At 34.9% G+C, this 19,993-nt stretch overlaps 2 protein-coding genes, 1 long non-coding RNA gene and 1 pseudogene across 4 annotated transcripts in view; 1 reads left to right on the forward strand and 3 right to left on the reverse strand.

Moving 5' to 3' along the window:
* The first annotated feature begins 516 nt into the window (after nucleotides 1-516).
* On the forward strand, nucleotides 517-8,438 carry LOC145618309 (proline transporter 2-like). Of its 2 annotated transcripts, XR_014107894.1 has the most exons (9): nucleotides 517-646; nucleotides 1,403-1,627; nucleotides 1,715-1,809; nucleotides 6,207-6,393; nucleotides 6,636-6,760; nucleotides 6,905-7,120; nucleotides 7,221-7,451; nucleotides 7,575-7,951; nucleotides 8,301-8,438. XR_014107894.1 is itself a non-coding variant. In XM_081673084.1 (8 exons), exons 1-8 carry the CDS (start codon nucleotides 520-522, stop codon nucleotides 7,722-7,724), a joined length of 1,356 nt encoding a protein of 451 aa, XP_081529210.1. In that variant the 5' UTR covers nucleotides 517-519; the 3' UTR covers nucleotides 7,725-7,996. The 2 variants fall into 2 exon arrangements, 1 of the variants encoding a protein (XP_081529210.1); XM_081673084.1 differs by lacking the exon at nucleotides 8,301-8,438 and having other exon boundaries at nucleotides 7,575-7,996.
* Nucleotides 2,273-3,310, reverse strand: LOC145618578 (uncharacterized). Its single transcript, XR_014107949.1, has 2 exons — nucleotides 2,661-3,310; nucleotides 2,273-2,569 (listed from the first exon to the last, which is right to left on the reverse strand). It is a non-coding gene; the product is annotated as an uncharacterized LOC145618578 (long non-coding RNA).
* On the reverse strand, nucleotides 8,263-10,167 carry LOC145616742 (aldehyde oxidase GLOX pseudogene; annotated as a pseudogene).
* Nucleotides 10,168-12,860: 2,693 nt separating this feature from the next.
* LOC145617238 (cytochrome P450 71A9-like) overlaps nucleotides 12,861-19,993 on the reverse strand; it is a 35,209-nt gene continuing 28,076 nt past the window's right edge. The window contains exon 2 of the mRNA XM_081671930.1: nucleotides 12,861-13,481. Within this exon, the coding sequence (XP_081528056.1) occupies nucleotides 12,861-13,481 (621 nt within the window). The remainder of the gene's footprint in view (nucleotides 13,482-19,993) is intronic.

A 19,993-nucleotide genomic window follows, 5' to 3' on the forward strand; every position in this document is an offset into this window, starting at 1 on the left:
CTTTCCAGGAAGTTACCTATCCTAAGACTACTCTTGATGACCAAGCATGCTTAACTAAGAAGTATCTTAGTATATGAGCTTTTTAAAAGAAAGATGCATCTTGTCATCATAAGTAGTATATAAAGTTTCTTTTAATCAATTCTGAGGGATATTAAATGATAATCAATCATGTGACTAATTATTAGCTTCATCTTTTAATTGATGATTTGGTCCTTCTAGAGAGAAGGATTTCGAATGCATCTCGATGTTACCAACTAGCTAGGACCAATTAAATATTATAAAATTTCATGATATATAAAACTAATGCGCATGACCACTAATTCTCTACTTGCTGTCCTTATAACCATTAATAATAATTATATTGTTGAAAAATGCTCAAAGAAGCAATTGAACTATAGATAACGTTCTTATAAATAATAATATTATATCAAAAAAAAAAAATACTAGTATATTCTTATATTATAAAAAGCAAGAACTTAGTAGAGTAGTAGCATTTGCTTTGCAAACAAACAAAGATACATGGAGACCACAATTATAACAGAAGACAGAGTTAATTATCCACAAGGTTTAAATATAAAAACAAACTCCATTAAAGATGAACAAATCTTGAAAGAAGCTCCAACTTCAGCTCATGTTATTGGCAATGGTAAGTTTTACTCACCTTACTTCTATATTTTTATCAACTTATATCATAGACTATATGTATTATTACATGCATGGTTAATAATATACGTAATAACTAAGGATGATGAACGTGGTATTTTTATAAATTGTACAAGTACGAGTATTAAATATTATAGTGGCTTCTTGGGTGGTTATGGTAATACATGTTGTTTATGGTGGCACAACCACAAGACATGATTTTTGGACCTTGTAGTTGTCGTCGTATTGTATACTACCTCCGTTTCTTTTTAGTTGACACGTATTTCTTTTTAGGAAGTTTCTTTTTAGTTGACACGTTTCCTTTTTGGGTAAATTTTTACCTTACATTTACAAGCTACCCCACTTGCTTTTTCATTCTCTATCACTCTCTCTCCTATCCTTAATATATGTGCCTAAATCAAACGTGTCAACTAAATAGAAACGGAGAAAGTATATCTCAGGTGGTTATGGTAATTGGGAGGTAAGATTTTGGTACTTGTCTAAGGTAAATCATTGCTCTACTTTTATTTAAGCTCTATGTTAGTCCATACAAAATTGTAGCTTCAAATATAAGCGAAGGGAAATTTGTGAAAAAAAAAAAACCTTATAAACTCGAATTTTAGTTTTTTATGTTCGTTGTCTGCCATACCATATCTAAGAGAGAATTTGCACGACGAATAAAATAAATATTTCTTATACTCGTCGTGCAAATTCTCTTGGTTTTTTTTCTAAGACAATTTTGTATGCGAAAAAAATGCAGATTCATGGCAACAAGTCAGTGTGTTACTTGTGACGGGGTTCAACTGTGGATGGATACTATCCTATTCAAATCTTATGATGGTACCCCTAGGATGGACATGGGGTATCGTCGTGTTAGTTCTGATCGGGTTAGCCAGTGCCTACGCGAACTGGCTATTGGCAGGGTTTCATTTCATAGAAGGCCAAAGATTCATTAGATACAGAGACATCATGGGGAATCTATTTGGTTAGTTTGCTAAAAAAACCACAAGTTTCAACTATATTATTGAAGTGTTTCAAAAGTAGATATTGAAGCAAATTCTTAGTTGTGCAGGGAAACATATGTATTATGTTACATGTTTTCTCCAATTTTCAACCTTAGTTTTGGCAAATATGGGTTTCATCCTGCTTGGAGGCAGATCACTTAAGGTATGATTTTATCACTTACGTTATGAACAATTAATTCCGGACATTCTAAAATGGGATCCTTTTGCATGCCCCCGGTTTACAATAATTTTATTGTACATCGAACATTTTTGCGAAAAGTGACCCTTTTTCTTTATAAAAGTGACCCTTTTTCTTTACAAAAGTGACCCCTATTTTCACAAAAGTGACCTTTTTTTTACAAAAGTGACCTTTTTTTTTTTTACAAAAGTTACCCTTTTTTTACACAAAAGTGACCCTTTTTTTACACAAAAGTGACCCTTTTTTTTCACAAAAGGGACCCTTTTTCTCACAAAAGTAACCCTTTTTTCCATAAAAATGACCCTTTTTTCACAAAAGTGACTTTTTTTTCCACAAAAGTAACCCTTTTTGTTCACAAAAGTGACCTTTTTTTTCACAAAAGTGACCCTTTTTCACAACAGAATTAAGCTACATATGCAGAACAGAGTATCAAAATTAACAAAAATATACACAAAATTAACAATAGTCATGAAAAAACAGTACAATCACTCAAACAAATTAAAAGTCGCCGCCGGAACCACCACTAGCGACGCCGATAGCGCTAAATCCATCGCCGATTCCACCATTTCTGACCATCTCACCGAGCAAAGAGACAACGATGATGACGACTCTTTCTTTGAGTTAGAGCTCACTTTACCTTCTTTCGACTTCAAATCTTCTCTCTCCACTCCTTGCTCAAAAAATTCATCCAAAAACTTCTACAATTGTGTAGAAGAGAAGGAATCTGAATTGAAGAATTGAGGGAAAATAAGATAAAAATGGAAGCATATGAAGAAGAGAAAGAAAGTAAAGTATGAACAAGAGAGAGAAAGTACCATATGAAGAAGAGAGAGAAATTAAAGTAGAATATGAGGAAGAGAGAGAAAAAAATCTTTGTAACAAATTCTTTGCCAACTGGAAGCTCGTGTACTGTGAATGTGAATGAATTTGGTGGAGTAACAAATTTATTTCTATTTGTTAGTGCCGCGGCGCCGCGCCATACACAAAATATAGTGTACACCGGGTTTTTTAAAAAGTTTGTGTTCTAAAATATGAAGCATTATTCATAAATATGGATTATTAATTATTGATAGACCAAAGTATATAGTTGGCGGCTCTAACTAAAAGTTAGCGAATTAATGCGTAGATAAGATCCTTATATGATTTGTCGCTTAATGCATATCTTTGTGTTACTTTAAATTTATAAATATATTTTCACCAAAAAAAAAAAAAAAATTTATAAATATATTATTAAGCTACTACCTTCATTATTTATTATTTGCAACAAAGAGGTATTATTTTTGAGACGATTTTTTTTTTGGCAAATAATAAGAAACTGTGGTAGTATATACTTCCTCCGTTTTCTTTTACTTGCAACACTTTCCTAAAAAGGAAATGTCACAATACTTGCAACACACTATAAAAGGAAAGTTACTTTAGGGAAATACTATATTATATCCCTTTTTTAAAGCACATGACCACTAAATTACACTCCTAACAACCACTCATCCTATTTTAAAGTTTATTATATCATGTAAAGCCCACCTTTCTTAATTACCGCGATAAAGAGTGTGTTGCATCTAAAAGAAAACGGAGGAAGTATATATTTATCAGGTCACCTTACAATTAAGATTTAGGAATAGTGTGTGAGTGGAGAACATGGGGTCATGGCCCACTACAATTAATTTAGTAAACACATGCTTTGCATATGCTTATAAAGTAACTTAATTAAAATCAACTAACTAAGGGCTTGTTTGGCATTGTTTTTTGTTTTCAGTTTCCAGTTTTTTTGAAAACAAAAAACCAAAAACAGGAAACAAGAAAAAGGTGTTTCCACTTTTCTGTTGTCAGTTTTCATAATTATCATGGTTTTAATAAGTTTGACTAATTTTTGATTCATTATGTGACATATATCATATGATTTTGAAAAACAAAAAACCAAAAAACAGAAAACCACAGTGATGCCAAACGAACCCTAATTAATCATACACTAATTTTTAGGTTTGGGCGATGTCTCGAATTACTGCATATATTAATTTTATGATTAAAATTCTTATTTATTTTTAATTCAAATAAAATGACATATATACTATGGTAATAACTTAGTGGCTAACTTTATTTTTGTAAAACTTAAGGTTGTGACTGGATTCAAATCTTGTACAAGCCATATATAAACTAACCACCATTTACCCCGCTGGATTTATGAAGAATTACTCCTCTTTGGTTGTCATACACTTTTGGGCGACTTATGATTATCTACATACTCTATTCATCCCTAAATATAAATCTTAGTGTCACGCAAAATCTTTTTTTAAAAAATAAATATTTACTTTTAATCAATCAATCTTTTGTATCCTTTTTTATACACTTTTAATCAATCAACACCCACGTTAAGATTATATAAGCCATAGGAATTTGGGACCGACCTTAAGATTTTTATAAAAAAAAGGTTAATGCATGGTATATTTTCTTTTTGCAAAATAAATTTTCAGTTGATTATTAATCAAAATTATTTCATGAGAATCATTTTTGGAAAACATTTATTTTATGGTTTAACAACAAAATTTTCAATTGCTCATCATTACATTAGCAAAGATAGTGCTCTCCCTAGTCCTTATCAATGTGATTATAATTTTTTAAACCCACAAGTAGACAAGTAGTAGATATTCGTAGTTATTGTTGAACACCAAAAATAGTCTTATTTGGTGGAAAATAATATTGGGTATCTAATTCTTAAGGATTCCTTTTGCATGCCCCCGGTTTACAATAATTTTATTGTACATCGAACATTTTTGCGAAAAGTGACCCTTTTTCTTTGTAAAAGTGACCCTTTTTCTTTACAAAAGTGACCCCTATTTTCACAAAAGTGACCTTTTTTTTTACAAAAGTGACCCTTTTTTACACAAAAGTGACCCTTTTTTTACACAAAATTGACCCTTTTTTTTCACAAAAGGGACCCTTTTTTCTCACAAAAGTAACCTTTTTTTCCATAAAAATGACCCTTTTTTCACAAAAGTGACTTTTTTTTCCACAAAAGTAACCCTTTTTGTTCACAAAAGTGACCTTTTTTTTCACAAAAGTGACCCTTTTTCACAACAGAATTAAGCTACATATGCAGAACAGAGTATCAAAATCAACAAAAATATACACAAAATTAACAATAGTCATGAAAAAACAGTACAATCACTCAAACAAATTAAAAGTCGCCGCCGGAACCACCACTAGCGACGCCGATAGCGCTAAATCCATCGCCGATTCCACCATTTATGACCATCTCACCGAGCAAAGAGACAACGATGATGACGACTCTTTCTTTGAGTTAGAGCTCACTTTACCTTCTTTCGACTTCAAATCTTCTCTCTCCACTCCTTGCTCAAAAAATTCATCCAAAAACTTCTACAATTGTGTAGAAGAGAAGGAATCTGAATTGAAGAATTGAGGGAAAATAAGATAAAAATGGAAGCATATGAAGAAGAGAAAGAAAGTAAAGTATGAACAAGAGAGAGAAAGTACCATATGAAGAAGAGAGAGAAATTAAAGTAGAATATGAGGAAGAGAGAGAAAAAAATCTTTGTAACAAATTCTTTGCCAACTGGAAGCTCGTGTACTGTGAATGTGAATGAATTTGGTGGAGTAACAAATTTATTTCTATTTGTTAGTGCCGCGGCGCCGCGCCATACACAAAATATAGTGTACACCGGGTTTTTTAAAAAGTTTGTGAATTCTTAAAGCTTGTATTGGTTCATTCATTGGCTCTTTGTGTAAGTATATGTCATTGGCAGCTTGATTAATGCTTGTATGAGTTGTTGTACCCTGGGAAATGAGCGATTGTTGGAGAGCAAAAATTTAAAAAGCTACGCAATAATTCCAGTGAAAACGATATGAATTAATTTTTTACTCAACTGAAAACTAGATCACGTTTTCTTTTGGCCCCCTTCCGGTCATCGGCCCTAGGCCATTGCATTCTCTGCCTACCCTCAGGCTAGGTCGGCACTGGATTAATCAAAGCTAACAAATGCCCCAGGGATATTATATAAGACAACTAAAAGTTGAAGTATTAAATTAAAATAAACAATACTTACACCAATTGACGGATGAATTTGGCATGTGACATTCCTAAATTAATAATACTCTGAGAAACATTTTATATGCTTTATCTAACGCCCCGAGGATGTTCACTTTTATTCAATCAAATATCACGATGTATCTTTAATTTCTATTTTGTTGATGCAAGATTACAAGTTACCATCAATTACCAATACCATATGTTTAATCATGATGCACTCTTTCTTTTTTTACTTTTTCTTTTTTTAATAATTTTTTATTATTCAATTCTAACAATTTTATTAATTTTTCTTTTTTATTACTATGGTTTTCAACAGGAAATAAATTTGGTGTTCAGTGACACAACAATAAGGCTCCAGTATTTCATCATAATCACAGCAATAGTTTACTTCCTCTTTTCTTTTACCGTACCAAACCTCTCTGCCCTGAGAATTTGGTTAGGAGCGGCAGCAATCCTCACCTTCACTTACATCGGAGTCATTCTCGTCGCAGCAGTCATTGATGGTACGCTGTCAAGTTTATCAGTGTCCTTAGAAAAATAAATTTGCAACGTAAAAATTGTCACAACTTTATGTGCATAACATAAACATATATACCAAAAAGAAGCGCGGTTTAAGTCTTACTTGTCACTTGTACGTGTTAGCAAGGAATGTGTTTGTGCACACGCACACGTGTGACTAATTAGAATTTACTACCTAAATGGTTATTTCAAGACAAGTTATTAATGTATATATACGTTCATATAGGAAAATCTAATAAACATAGAGACTACAAAGTTACGGGAAGCACAATGGATAAGGTGTTCAATGCCTTAGCTGCGATATCAGCCATCGTATTAAGCAGCAATTCGGGCTTGTTACCCGAAATACAGGTCAAAATCTCTCCTTATAATCTTTATAATGACAATCACAATATTTCCTAATCATACAAATCAAATGAAGTCTAAGACGACGAAAACGTTATATAATATAGCTACAATAATGATCATACTTGTGTTTGTTTATATATGGTGCAGTCTACCCTACGGAAGCCGGTTGTCAAAAACATGAGAAAAGCCTTGTATGCACAATTTACTCTTGGTATCATGGTATATTATGGTGTTACTCTAGTTGGATATTGGGCTTACGGTTCGGATGTACCGGATTATCTCCCTAAGGCGCTAAGCGGGCCTAAATGGGCGAAAATCCTGATCAACTCTGCTGTATTTCTTACTAATGTCATCTCACAACATGTATGTACCATTTATATGTTATTTCATCTACAAGAATTCATTTTATTTTAATTTTTTTAATTTTAACTAAATTTTTAATAATGCATACATACATTTTCAGATGTTTTTCCAACCAGTTCATGAGGCCTTAGATACCAAATTCTTGAAATCAGAGGAGGGTGTGTACTCCAGAGACAATTTGAAAAGGCGGTGCCTCCTACGAGCACTTCTCTTCACCGGAACTACTGTGGTGGCAGCAGCATTACCTTTTATGGGATATTTCATAAGCCTCTTGGGATCATTCACACTTGTTACATTAACGTTTATTTTTCCGAGTATGATCTTCATTAAGGTAAATTTGATAATAAGCCCCTTTTAATTTTAACATAAATTATGTTCATAATGTTAATACATTATTATTTTTTTTTTTTTTTATTTCAATTCAAGAAATGTTGATTCTAAATCAATGGTACAGGTTAAGGGAAAATCGGCTAGGATTGGACAAAAAGCATGGCATTGGACTATCATTTTCATATTTACATTAGTTGCAATGGCTACTACAATAGCTTCATTTAGATTAATAATTCATAATGTTAGAAGCTACCATTTTTTTGCCGATCAATGATAAAATTAAACTACATAAAATATACACGTAGTACCACAAAAATATGTAGTAGTCCGCTTTGCTCTAGTAGCTGGTCCTGCACCCTCTCCGGCTATGGCTAGTAGCAAATTATTGCCTTTCCGTGGAGTCGTGGAGTATTACACGGGGTGCTTGTGTCACGTGCGTGCACAAGGTACGTACCAGTGTACATTTCTTTTTCAATTGGAAGAAGACCGGAAGAATACGAAGTAAGCCGTGTGATTTTTATTTAATTTGTCCTTTATGTTTTTCAAAACAGCCATTTTAAGACAATATCATTGAACTATTTTGTTGTGTTGCTTGTAATATTCTTATCATTGGAATTTTATAGGGTTTGATTTTCCTTCCATGAGTTACAAAATCATTTATGTATTATGATTTGCTTATTAAGTACAAAAGAGATAAGCAGTCCATTGTGTTAGAATTTTTTATTCTAAGAAAAAGCAATACAATACATACTACAACTAATTTATAAATGTTCATTACATTCTCTTATTTATATTGCTTAACTATAATACTATCAAGCATGTACAAACCTAATCCATTGAGCTGTGCTAGGAATCCCACCATTGACAAGAAAGAGCATATAATACCCTGATGGTGCAACATTCGAAGAAGGAGGTGCTTCCACCACGGCATTAACCCACCCGCCATCATCTTCCACAATTTTTGAGCTTCTCAACTTTAACAACCTTTGGTTCATTGAAACTGAATGTGTGGTAAAAGGAGGTGCATACGCGTTAAACTCCACTTCATCGTTCAATTTTCTCCCTAGCCAAAACGTTACTTGAAACTCCTCCCCGTACCTAATGTTAATAGTCTCATTACCATTATCAACATAATTATTTATGGAACTCGAACGAGACTTTTTAGGGTGGATCTCGTGGCCTTTCTCTCTAGAAATGCTCCTAGGCCGCGTATGTATAATGTGTCCTCCAATGTTGCTATGTTTTTTAGAAGTGTTACTAGGCCTTAAATGTTGATTTTTATCACTCTTACTCTCCATGAAATTGTTTTTACTACGATGAAACCGATTTCTACTCGCAATAGATATGTTACTAGGCCTTATTGAGTGAAACCTATGGTCGGTATATTGTGGAGCAAATGCTTGTAACTTAAGCTCCGTAGGGTACCGTACATTGTGGTACACATACCTCTCATTAGGGTTACTTCCTCCAATTAGTACCCTCCCATCAGGCAAAAGTATGGCCGAAGAATGATACATTCGCGCTACATCTGTTTGTTGAAGAACCAAAAACCTCTTGCCTAATGGCTTCTTAGGCCTATAGAGGAACGGGTTGTGTGCAGGGCGGTCTGCATTGTTCCACCCTCCAGCCCCAGCTTGCGCGCCATTGATCAATAATACATGCCCTGTAGGGAGGATCACCATGTCCATTAGAAGCCGAGGATGAGGCATATCCTCCATAATCCACTCATTTTTATGTCCCGTTATCTCCATCCTTCCACAACTCTTTAACCCTTCCAAGTACTGCCCTCCGCGTGCTGCAGTGTAGGCTCCCTCGGCTGCACCCCCACATATCATAACCTCGACCTTTAAAAACCCATCGCGGTGGTCTAGTGGTAGAATAACCGAGGATCCGGAGCTAGGGTAGCTCCGAGATCCTCCACCAGGCATCCGCGGGTAGGTCTTAATCACACGATCAAGGCGGTAGTTGAATAAAATGGAGTCTCGATTTGCAAAGATAAAAAGATGACCATCCGAGGAAAGATGAAGGAAAGGGTAAAGATTATTTCCACCTTCCGATCTATTGTAAGTGTTATGTAAAAATGGTAGAGTATATGAAGCTACTCCAGATGATCTTCTTGGAACAAATTCATAGGAGAAAACATTTTTACCTCCTACTACTATAACCCTTTCCTTTTCTCCAGGAAGTAATTGATTAGAAGCATACCATCGATTTTTCGCTAGTTTCGCCTTTGATAGCCTCCAATCACATCTACCATCATCACAAGGCTCAAAGTGTCGGATCTTCTTGTACCCGTTTGCATACCCACCCGTTTGAAGGAGTGTCCCGTTGCTTAGGAATGAACCCGAGGAGCAAAACGGGTCGGACTCAATTTTCAATGGCCTTAAAGAGTTGGTATCTATGTGATACTCTACTGAGTGAGCAAAGCATTTTGAGTCCCTTAAGTCATTAGCATGGTTTTGGTGGCATTCTCCACCGTGTGATCGGTGGTTAAGGAGGTACGCCGAGGGTCCGGTCCCGGTTTGGTCGAATATTAAGATGGTGTTCATATGGGTTAATGCCATGTGCATGGCCACCACCCCAGCATTGTCCCTTAGAAGTTGCCATTCTCCTTGTTTTCCTATTGGACTAGTAACTCTAATGCTAATACATGGGTGAATTGAAAGGAAAAATGTAGTTAAAATTATGGCTAAGAATGTGATAAAATTTTTTGCCATGAGAAATGAAAGAGTAAGTGACAAACAGACTTGAGTACGTGTTCAAGTGTGAGTAGAAAGTTAAGTATACTGAAGTCGTTGGTAGTGCATGTTTATATACTTAGAAAACTATGCATAGATTTTAGGAGGTCATGCAAAGGGGCCAATTGATTAGGCTTGTCTTCTTTAAATGAGGAAGAAGTATTGCTGAAATGTTGCAACGCAAAACACATGCTCATGTGTATTTTCCTAAAAGATCGATTGCATGCATTATATATCTTTATTAATTATGAGTGCCAGCGATTAAGGGTGACAAATTTGGTAATTAAATAACCAAGGAATGACATCTTTATTGCACATACAAGTGAAACAAAGTTGGTAGCATTTATATTGTGAGTTTGTGACTTCATAAATATATATACAACTATACAAGTGAACAACATAAAAAATGGGACAGCGTAAATTTTGGTTTTTGCTACACTATCTTGGATTTGGAGTATAATATTAATATATACTACCTCCGTCCCCAAATGATAGTCCCTTTTGGGCAAAAATCACGGGAAATAAGAAACTCAGATAAAAGTAGTAAAATTCCATTGAAAATATAAATTTACATTGGGTATGTAAAATAGTAGAGAGAGAAAGTAATAAAAGTACATTGAAAAACAAAATTTACATGGGAAAGTTAAATTTGCACAAATATTGTTGTAATTGGAGGAAATTTTGATAAAAAATTAATATTAATGGTACTTAAAAAAAGCAAATGGGACTATCAATTTGGGACTAAAAATAGGCCATAAGGGACTATTATTTGGGGACGGAGGGAGTATATGACGTACATAGTAGCAATGCTCATATGTTGAATTCTTCCTCTGTTTAAATTTACTTACAACACAATGAAGTAAATTAAAATTATAAAAGATATGAATCACACAATCGTTATAATACACACAATCCGAAAAATAAACACATACGTACATAGATATAATTTCAAACATACAAGTTCAACTTCGTAGACCTATTTGATCGATTGATTGTGGCTTGAACAATGAACGTATGATACATAATGCTTTAGTAAATCTAATTTATGACCTTTAATCCACACAGCTTAGCACACATCACGCAATCGCTCTTAGTATATATTTTATTTATTTTTCACCGTTTTCTCTCACACTCACTCACTTTATTACACTAAGGGGCTGTTTGGTTTGCAAGGGGTAATCGAAATGGAATGAACAAAGGAAAAGAAAGAGAATGGAATGGAAAACCCTTAAATTTGCCATGTTGTTTGTTTTGAAAAACAATAAAAAAATAGCCACCAGTCCCACCACCACACAACCACCCATTTCTTTCAATTCCCTCCTTTATTCAGCCACCACCAAGCCGATTCACCGCTCTTCGCATCTCCTCCACCACTCGCCACCGTTCGCCGTAACACCCTCACCCTTCACTACCCCTCCCCTCCCTCATAAAACTTCCCCACCCCCGTAAAATCCTAAAAACTTCTCTCTTCCCTCATAAAACCATCAGTCACCTCTCCCAGGCTGCCACCCTCGAAACCCTAGTGCCCAGGGTTTCGGGGGTGGTGGGAGAGGCGGCTGACAGTTTTAAGGGGAGGGAGAAGAGTTTTTAGGGTTTTGCGTGCGGCGGTTGTGGGAAGTTTTACGGGGGAGGGGGCTGATTTGCGGGGAGAGGGGAAGGGCGGCGGAGGAGGTGCGGCGACTATCAGGGAAGGAGCGGCGGTGTGGTTGCTGATTTTCCGGTGGTGAGGATAAGTAAGAGGGTATTGGTGATGAGGTGGTGGCTCAGGAATGGGAATGGAAATACCTACCAGGGTGGGGATTCAACTTGGAGGGATTTGGGGGAATGAAGAGGGTAAAGGGAATGGGAAAAATAGCACAAAGGTAATGAGGGTAGTTGATTCCATTCCCTTTGATGAATATCCCCCCAACCAAATGGTCCTTAACTATCTCATAATGCATTCACATTATATATATAGGAAAGAACATCTAAAATCAAAGGTACAAATACATTTTTCCATAGCTACATTATTAGAGGGATAGCTCAATTTAGTAAATTGGTTAGAGCTCTCATTTATGTCGATTCAATATAATTTTGGATCGATTCTCCTCATATCACCGTCCTTGGGGCTCTCTAATCATCTAAAAAAAATATTTCTTTTTTCAATTGTAACATTTCTCATTTCATCCTTGTCATTGTATTATATCATTTCATTCACTAAAACTCATAAATTGTAACTATGAATTTTTTTTTTTTTTAAATAACTTTGTCTAAAGTTTGTTTGTTTGATTTTTTTTATTTTTTATTTTTTTATTTATTTATTTTTGTAACACTCATTTCTAAAATTTTGAATTGGTAAGATGATAATGGTGTTTGATTGATTAGATGTGAAGGTTTTGGTTGACTATAGATGATTATAAAACAAACAAGATAGTGGAGTTTGGTTTAAATAAAAATAAAATAAGATTTTTTTTTAATGATTAAAGGTAAATAGATTTAATTTAAGCTATTAAAAACATAAATAAATAGAGGAAATACCACGTAGTTTCTAACCACAATTCACCTCCCCTAATAAATAGAGGAAATACCGCGTAGTTTCTAACCACAATTCACCTCCCCTCCTTATCATCACTTCATCTAAATTAAATAACAAAAAAAATTGTAAAATTGATGGATCGAGCAACAAATTGTGGTTACAAGGACTTAGGGGTAGCAAACAAACAAAGAGGAATCTTCTTATGCGTAGTTAGTCCAACAGCTTCTACAATGTCAATATCATCCCTTGTCATCTCCTTAGGCAAACTCCAATCAAAACAATACAATAGATTAGCAAGTGCAAGCTCAATCAACAAAACCGCGAAACCAAGCCCATGGCACCCCCTCCGACCAACACCAAATGGGATCAACTCGAAATCTTGGCCTTTATAGTCAATAGAGCTATTCAAAAACCTCTCTGGCTCAAACACATTCGGATTAGGTGTGTGCCTCACGTTAGGATCCATTGCAATTGCCTTTGCATTGATAAATACTCTTGTTTTTGCTGGTATTTCATACCCTCCTATAATAGTGCATGGTGCTGTTGTTTCCCTAGGAACAAGTAGTGGTACTGGAGGGTGTAACCTTAATGTCTCTTTTATGACCATTTTTAAGTATTTTAGTTTAGGTAGATCATTTTCTTCAACTCTTTGTTTGCCTTTGGCAACTTCTTTTACCTCATCTTGTGCTTTTTTCATGGTTGTTGGATTCTTCATTAGCTCCGTCATTATCCATACAAGTGTTGCCGCAGATGTATCTGATCCTGCTATGAACATGTCCTGCATTTCGATTTTGAAATGTAGTATAACCAATTGGTCAATATTATACAAGTAATTTTATTAGAAGTTCGGAAAATACAAGTTACTCATCCTGAGTAACAAAAAATGTTACTCAAGGGGCACGATGGTAATTCTGGTCATTTAAGGTAGGGGTAAAAATGTCAAAAGCTCAGGTAGACATTAATGGATGAGTTTTCAGCCGTTAACGTTATTTTTGAGGTGAGGTAAGTTAGGGTTTTTTTTTTTTTTTTTTTTTTTTTTCCTTTTTCGAATTCAACAACGAAATTGTGAATGCAAGTAACATAGTGGGTGAGATTTGGAATTCAGGTGCTGTCGCCGAGAATCTGAATTCACAGGGGGAGCTTGGTGGTAGCTGCGTCAGTTCCAAGTCGTCGGTGTTGGCCAATTTCCGGGTTTGCGAGCTCCAAATCGTGGTTATTGAAGGTCAGTTGTTGATGTACTTGTGTTGGTGTTAATTGATTTACTTGAATTCCTAAAGTGTGAAGTTAATTGGATGAGTGAATTTGATGACATTGATTTGATGAGTAACCTCAATTCGTAGCCATTGCTAGAATTGGTTTTGTTGTTAACATTTATGAATTGGTTTTGGTATATTTGTAAATTGTAGTGAAAATCGAAATTGAGTTGATGAGCAAATTTGATGAGTAACTTCAATTCCTAAAGTTTGTAGTTAATTGGATGAGTTAATTCGATGACGTTGATTTGATGAGTAACCTCACTTCCTAGTCACTGCTAGAATCGGTTTTATTGTTAACATTTATGAATATTATGAATGCCATATTGTTGTTTGGTATATTTGTAAATTGTAGTGCAAATCGAAATCTGTAAGCTTTCATTACCTGAATTTCACAATTTCCATTTCAGAATTTTTGATGCGTATGTTATCTAAGAAACTCATTGCCATTGAAGGTGGAATATACATCTTTGGTATAGGGTTGTGTTGTTATTGACTCCATTGGATTGTTTGTCGATGAAGATGCAATATGGATGTCAGTGGTGATTGTTATGTGTTCTTTGATTTTTTGTAATAAGTTGTTGTATACCTTTTGGTAGGTTGTTGAAAGCTGTGGTGATGAAGGATCGACACCCATTGGTCCCTGAAATGTTTCAGGTATCTTAAATATTCTAAGTTATGACGGTGATTGTTTGTGATACATTTGGGATCGTTTGTCAATAAAGCATGCATTGTTATTTACAGGATGATAATTCGACAATTGGTGGAGTCGTAAAACGCAAAGGCAAAGTTCTTAAGGAATTGAGTAAGCCTGGGAGGTGGGTAAGAAAGTTGTTTGATCCTTTTTTATGTTGTAATGTTTATTGTGATGCAACCTAAGGTTGATGTTTTATTAACAGGCACCCAATATCAACTGTCGGGTTGAGAGTTTTGGACGGATATGTCAAACATTTGATGAGCAACGACAAGGATGGGTTAGGGAAATGGGGTTTGGCAGCCTATTAAATCTTGTTGAGATGTATCTTCCTAGGCAGTTGGGATACTGGCTAATGACACGAATTGATCCGTTTGGTAAGGTACTAATTGCTCCTGATGGATTGCGTTTGAAGTTGTCTCCTAATCAAGTTCATTGGGTTTTGGGGATTCCCAACGGTGGCAAGGAAATACCAACTTGGAAAACATTAAATAAAGAAATGAAGGAGAAGGTGATGCAAATTCAGAAACAGTATGGGAAGACATGGGTCACTAAATCAAACCATGGTGGTAGGATGTACACGTTAAATGGTATTCCGGTGACTTCAAAAGTATTGGAGCGGTTAGAAGGGGGGTGGGAGGTACATGAGGAGGAAGAGTTCAAGACGTTGTTTCTGTTAGTTGTTTTGGAGATGATATTAACTCCAACGCAGTCTCCTCGGTTGGCTTCTGATTTGGTTCCTGCGCTTTGTTGTGCCGTACAAGCTGCTGAGTATGATTGGTGTGAATTAGTGCTAGAAAAGCTGATGGCTAGTGTCATGTCATTTGCACGTCGGTTTTACCGTGAAGGCTATGCTGGTGGTTGTGGTGGATGTGTAATTTTTATAGTGGTAACTCCCGCAATTTGTGTTTCAAGTTTATTTTTTGGTTGATGTGAACAATTTTTATTGATACTAACGATAGTGAAATTGCATCTTGAATAGGTTTTCTACCTTGACAGGCTGCGTAGGGAGCCGGTTAGGTGGGGTGTGTTCCCTAGATTGAAGGTGTGGAACATGAAACAGATATGGGCTGCTAGCAAGCTAGATCGTCCAAATACGGCCGAAGACTTTGGACATATTGGGGTAGGTGATATTCAATTTGGGTGGTCCTTACCATTAATATAGTTTGGTTAGTGCTTAATTTTTGAAAATGTATGTATGTTAATGTGGGAATGTGCTAAATTTTTAAAATGTTTGGATATTGTAATTAGTCTTGAGAATGACATTTGTTCATGTCGCATAGGTGTTGGATGTTGCATATGGTGAGACTCATCCAAAAGATGCCAGAGATAGTAGTGGACCAGGAATCAAGGATGCTTCTTCTCTGTATGTGCCTTATGCTCCGAAACGTAGAGCACGACGTCGATACAACAAGAAGAAGAAAGTTGAAAAGGAATCCACACCTAGTTTTTCCAACATGGATGGAGATGAACCTGATTTGGTTGAAACTAGGGTAGTTAAGAAATGTTGCAGTAGTAGAATAAACAATGATAATAACTCTGACAACATTTCAGCAACACCAACAGAGGCTCATACATCTGGGGTTCATTCACCTGAGTATTACGGCAATTATCATGAAAACGGTGGAACACAACCTAGTCCCCTAATGGATGTGTTTGCTAGGTTTGTTCTCGGTTTCGAAAATTGTACGCAAAAGTTGAAATTGTTGGACTTCTTTATTTATGACCCCTTGTTTTCACAGGTGGATCTCAACAGATGCTTTGTCCCTGCTAACATCTATGGTATGCATACATGTAATATTGCTTGTCATGTGTATGTAGTAATTGTAATATTTTGTTGCATCGTGTTTATTGATCACTTTGACTCTATATGTAAGCTTTCGAAATGGGCAACTGGTTCTTCTTGTAATTGGCACCAAAAAGAGTTCCTTCCAGGACTTGTACAGGTGAAGCAGTTAGGTTTGACTTACTTTCCCGTTTTACATTGGAGCTCCACAGATTTCATTGTTTTTTTTGTCGTTGTCCTTTTTCCAGCGAGAAGTCGTGTCTTTCATCGGAGGGAGTGAATCAGTGTCAGCGACGCAGTCATCCATTATGCGTTTTATGGAGGACAAAGGGTCCCTGGTCCTTGTGGTTGTATCAGAGGTATATTTTTGTATTAGTTATGTAACATTTGTTATGGAGCATTTTTTAGTGTGGATTGAAGTTTATTTTTGTGGTATGTTCAGCTGCATCGGGAACTAGATGTTGGTGCTGATGCATTTGGTGAAAATATTTCGCCACCCATATTGTTCAGGATCTGTGTTGTTTGTAAAGCAGTCCCGTGTTCTGAGTATTTGTTCACAGTGTTGGATTCCGTGTCAGCAACTTCCTTCCAGAAGTCAAAGACGGTAAGGTATATATTTAGTAGTAGTGGTGTTACGATTTTGGCAATTGTGAGTATTAAAATGTTGTTGTTACTGCAGATTCATCTCGTGAGACAAATGGAGGATGAAATCCACAAAAGTTGTTTGCAAGGCTTACCTTTTTGCCAACTAACGAGAAACCTTATTCTTTTATGTAACAGTAACATTATTTGACTACTGTTAGAAATTGTGAATATTATGTTCTTAGGTCCAAAATATTAGACCTGAATTTTTATGGCTTACCTTTAGAGGGCTTTCAGTATGTTGTTTGTTTTGCATGAATTTGTATGGCTTATTCTTTTATGTTTGTTTGTTTTACCTTTAGATGTGCAAATTTTTGCATAAAAGGTAATGGGGCATATTTAGCATACGGGCCATTTTTGCATAAGGGTCAAATTTAGAAGAAGGGTGGATTTAAGGTAATGGGTCATATTTAGCATATGGGCCATTTAGGGTCCAATTTAGAAGAAGTGTGGATTTAAGATATTGGGGCATATTTACCAGATGGGCCATTTTAGCATAAGGGTCTAATTTAGAAGAAGGGTGGTGGGTTTAAGATAATGGGGCATATATAATGGGCCCCAATAGCTTTAATAGATTTCCATGACATAATCATAACAGGCCCGGCCCAACCTAATAGCTCTCCAATCATAATTGGCCCAACTTTTATAAATTTTTAATTTAAACTCATTTATAATGTAATGGCCCTAATGTGGAGCCATATGACATAATCATAATGGCCCAACTTTTATAAGTTTTGTTTTCAAATGTAATGGCCCTAATAGCTTTTAGCATAACACATAATGGCCCAACTTTTATAAGTTTTTATTAAAACTCAATTTACAAAAATATTTTGAACCATATTTAAGTATTTTAATAACAAAAATAATAAAAAACCAATATTCTTAACTCAAACTAACCATATTAAATGGAACTCAAACTTACCCTATTAACGAATATGGTTAATTAATATTAATTAATATGACGTTCCTATAAACTTTTTGTAATGCTTAACAACATCAATTATTTTGAGATCAATTACCTCCCTTTTACCTCATGAAAACAAAACTTCGTTTATGAAAAATGATATATAGTTAGCAAAAACATTGTAATTTCATTTAAAATTGTAAATTTTAAAACTAATTTCACTTTAAATTTAACAAACTAATAATTTTAAAAACTAATTATTGAAACAAAACCAAAATAATACCAAACACCATAGGCAAATTAAATTTAACAACATCAAGAGTAACATCCCATCTACATCATAATATATTATAGAAGTTCAAATCCAAATTAATCAAAAGTTGGGTGCACTAAGATCAAACTACAAATCATCTTATCAACTTCTAACCTACAAGGGATAGTACCCACCATTTAATACATCAAAAGAAGGTGGATGTCAATGGAGTCCATGAGGTTATCATTTGCTTCTACAGTTCCAAAAGGGTGGACCTAGTCCGCATCCAACTTAATAAGCTGTGTTGAAAGCCACCACCTTGTCATTGTTACGAATCCCGGCATCGCTCACGGTCTGGCTTGGCTTTAAGTACTTCCTCTCATGCATAAGTCTGATGGTTGACATGTCAGCCCCAATCCTATTTGCCCACACGAAGAACACGCGATTCATGGAAGTATGGATACGACCTTTCACCCTCTGTTCAATAGGATCCCTCAAGATATCAACAATCCAAAACTTTTTGATTCTTGTGTCAAGGTTGACTACCCCCACCTGGTCATATAAAGCATTTGTGAAGCTAAATTCATTGTTCTATTAATTGAAAAAAAAAACCTGTTATTTTTTGGGGTAAACCTGTTATTCAATGTTAATTGGAAACATTGTTATTGGGCCATCAAGTAAGGCCCAATACCAAATATTTTCAATAATGACATGATATGATATAGGAAACATTGTTATTGGGCTGAGCATAACATTGTTAATTGGAAACATTGTTATTGGGCCATCAAGTAAGGCCCAATGCCAAATATTTTCAATAATGACATGATATGATATAGGAAACATTGTTATTGGGCTGAGCTTAACATTGTTAATTGGAAACATTGTTATTGGGCCATCAAGTAAGGCCCAATGCCAAATATTTTCAATAATGACATGATATGATATAGGAAACATTGTTATTGGGCTGAGCTTAACATTGTTAATTGGAAACATTGTTATTGGACCATTCCAAATATTTTCACTAATGACATGATATGATATATGAATTTGAGAAATTTCTTAAAATTCAAGTGAAACATGAAACAAAGTCTCCATTCTATTCATGATATTTTAAATTTAGTTACATATTTTAAATTAATAAAAAAATTTATTAAAAGGGTGCGTTGTGAAATTTTTAAAACATAATATCAAAAACTATCATAATAAATAACCAAGACATAATAAAATAACAAGACATAATAATATAACAAGACCTAATATTCAATTTAGGGATAAGTAACTTAAATACAAAATCAACACATAATATAACAACACCTAATATGCAAATTTAAAATTAAAAACCAAGACATAATAAAATAACAACAAGTCACAATAAAATAACAAGACCTTACATATGCAATTTAGGGATAATTAATTGAAATACCAAACCAACACATAATAAAATAAATAGTCATAATAAAATAACAAGACATAATGTAGGTAGTTGCAAGTTATTGATAAATAATTTAAAAAAAACAATCGTGGTAGAACATTGAAAAAAAAATTTAAAAAAAAAATTAAAAAAAAAAATTAAAATTACCAGTCCATGGACCAACAACACATCCCCCGTCTGAACACCCGTAGTTGCTGGTGTAGCATGGCGCGCAATGTGGTTTTGAAGCTTAAACAAGTTGATTTGATAAGGTTGAACGTCTATCTTGGATGAGTAGTCTCTGTAGATTCCCATGAAGGTTTCATTGTCAGCAATCTCATACATTA

This window comes from Chenopodium album, chromosome 26, assembly GCF_948465745.1.
Source record: "Chenopodium album chromosome 26, dcCheAlbu1.1, whole genome shotgun sequence".
NCBI lineage: Eukaryota > Viridiplantae > Streptophyta > Magnoliopsida > Caryophyllales > Amaranthaceae > Chenopodium > Chenopodium album.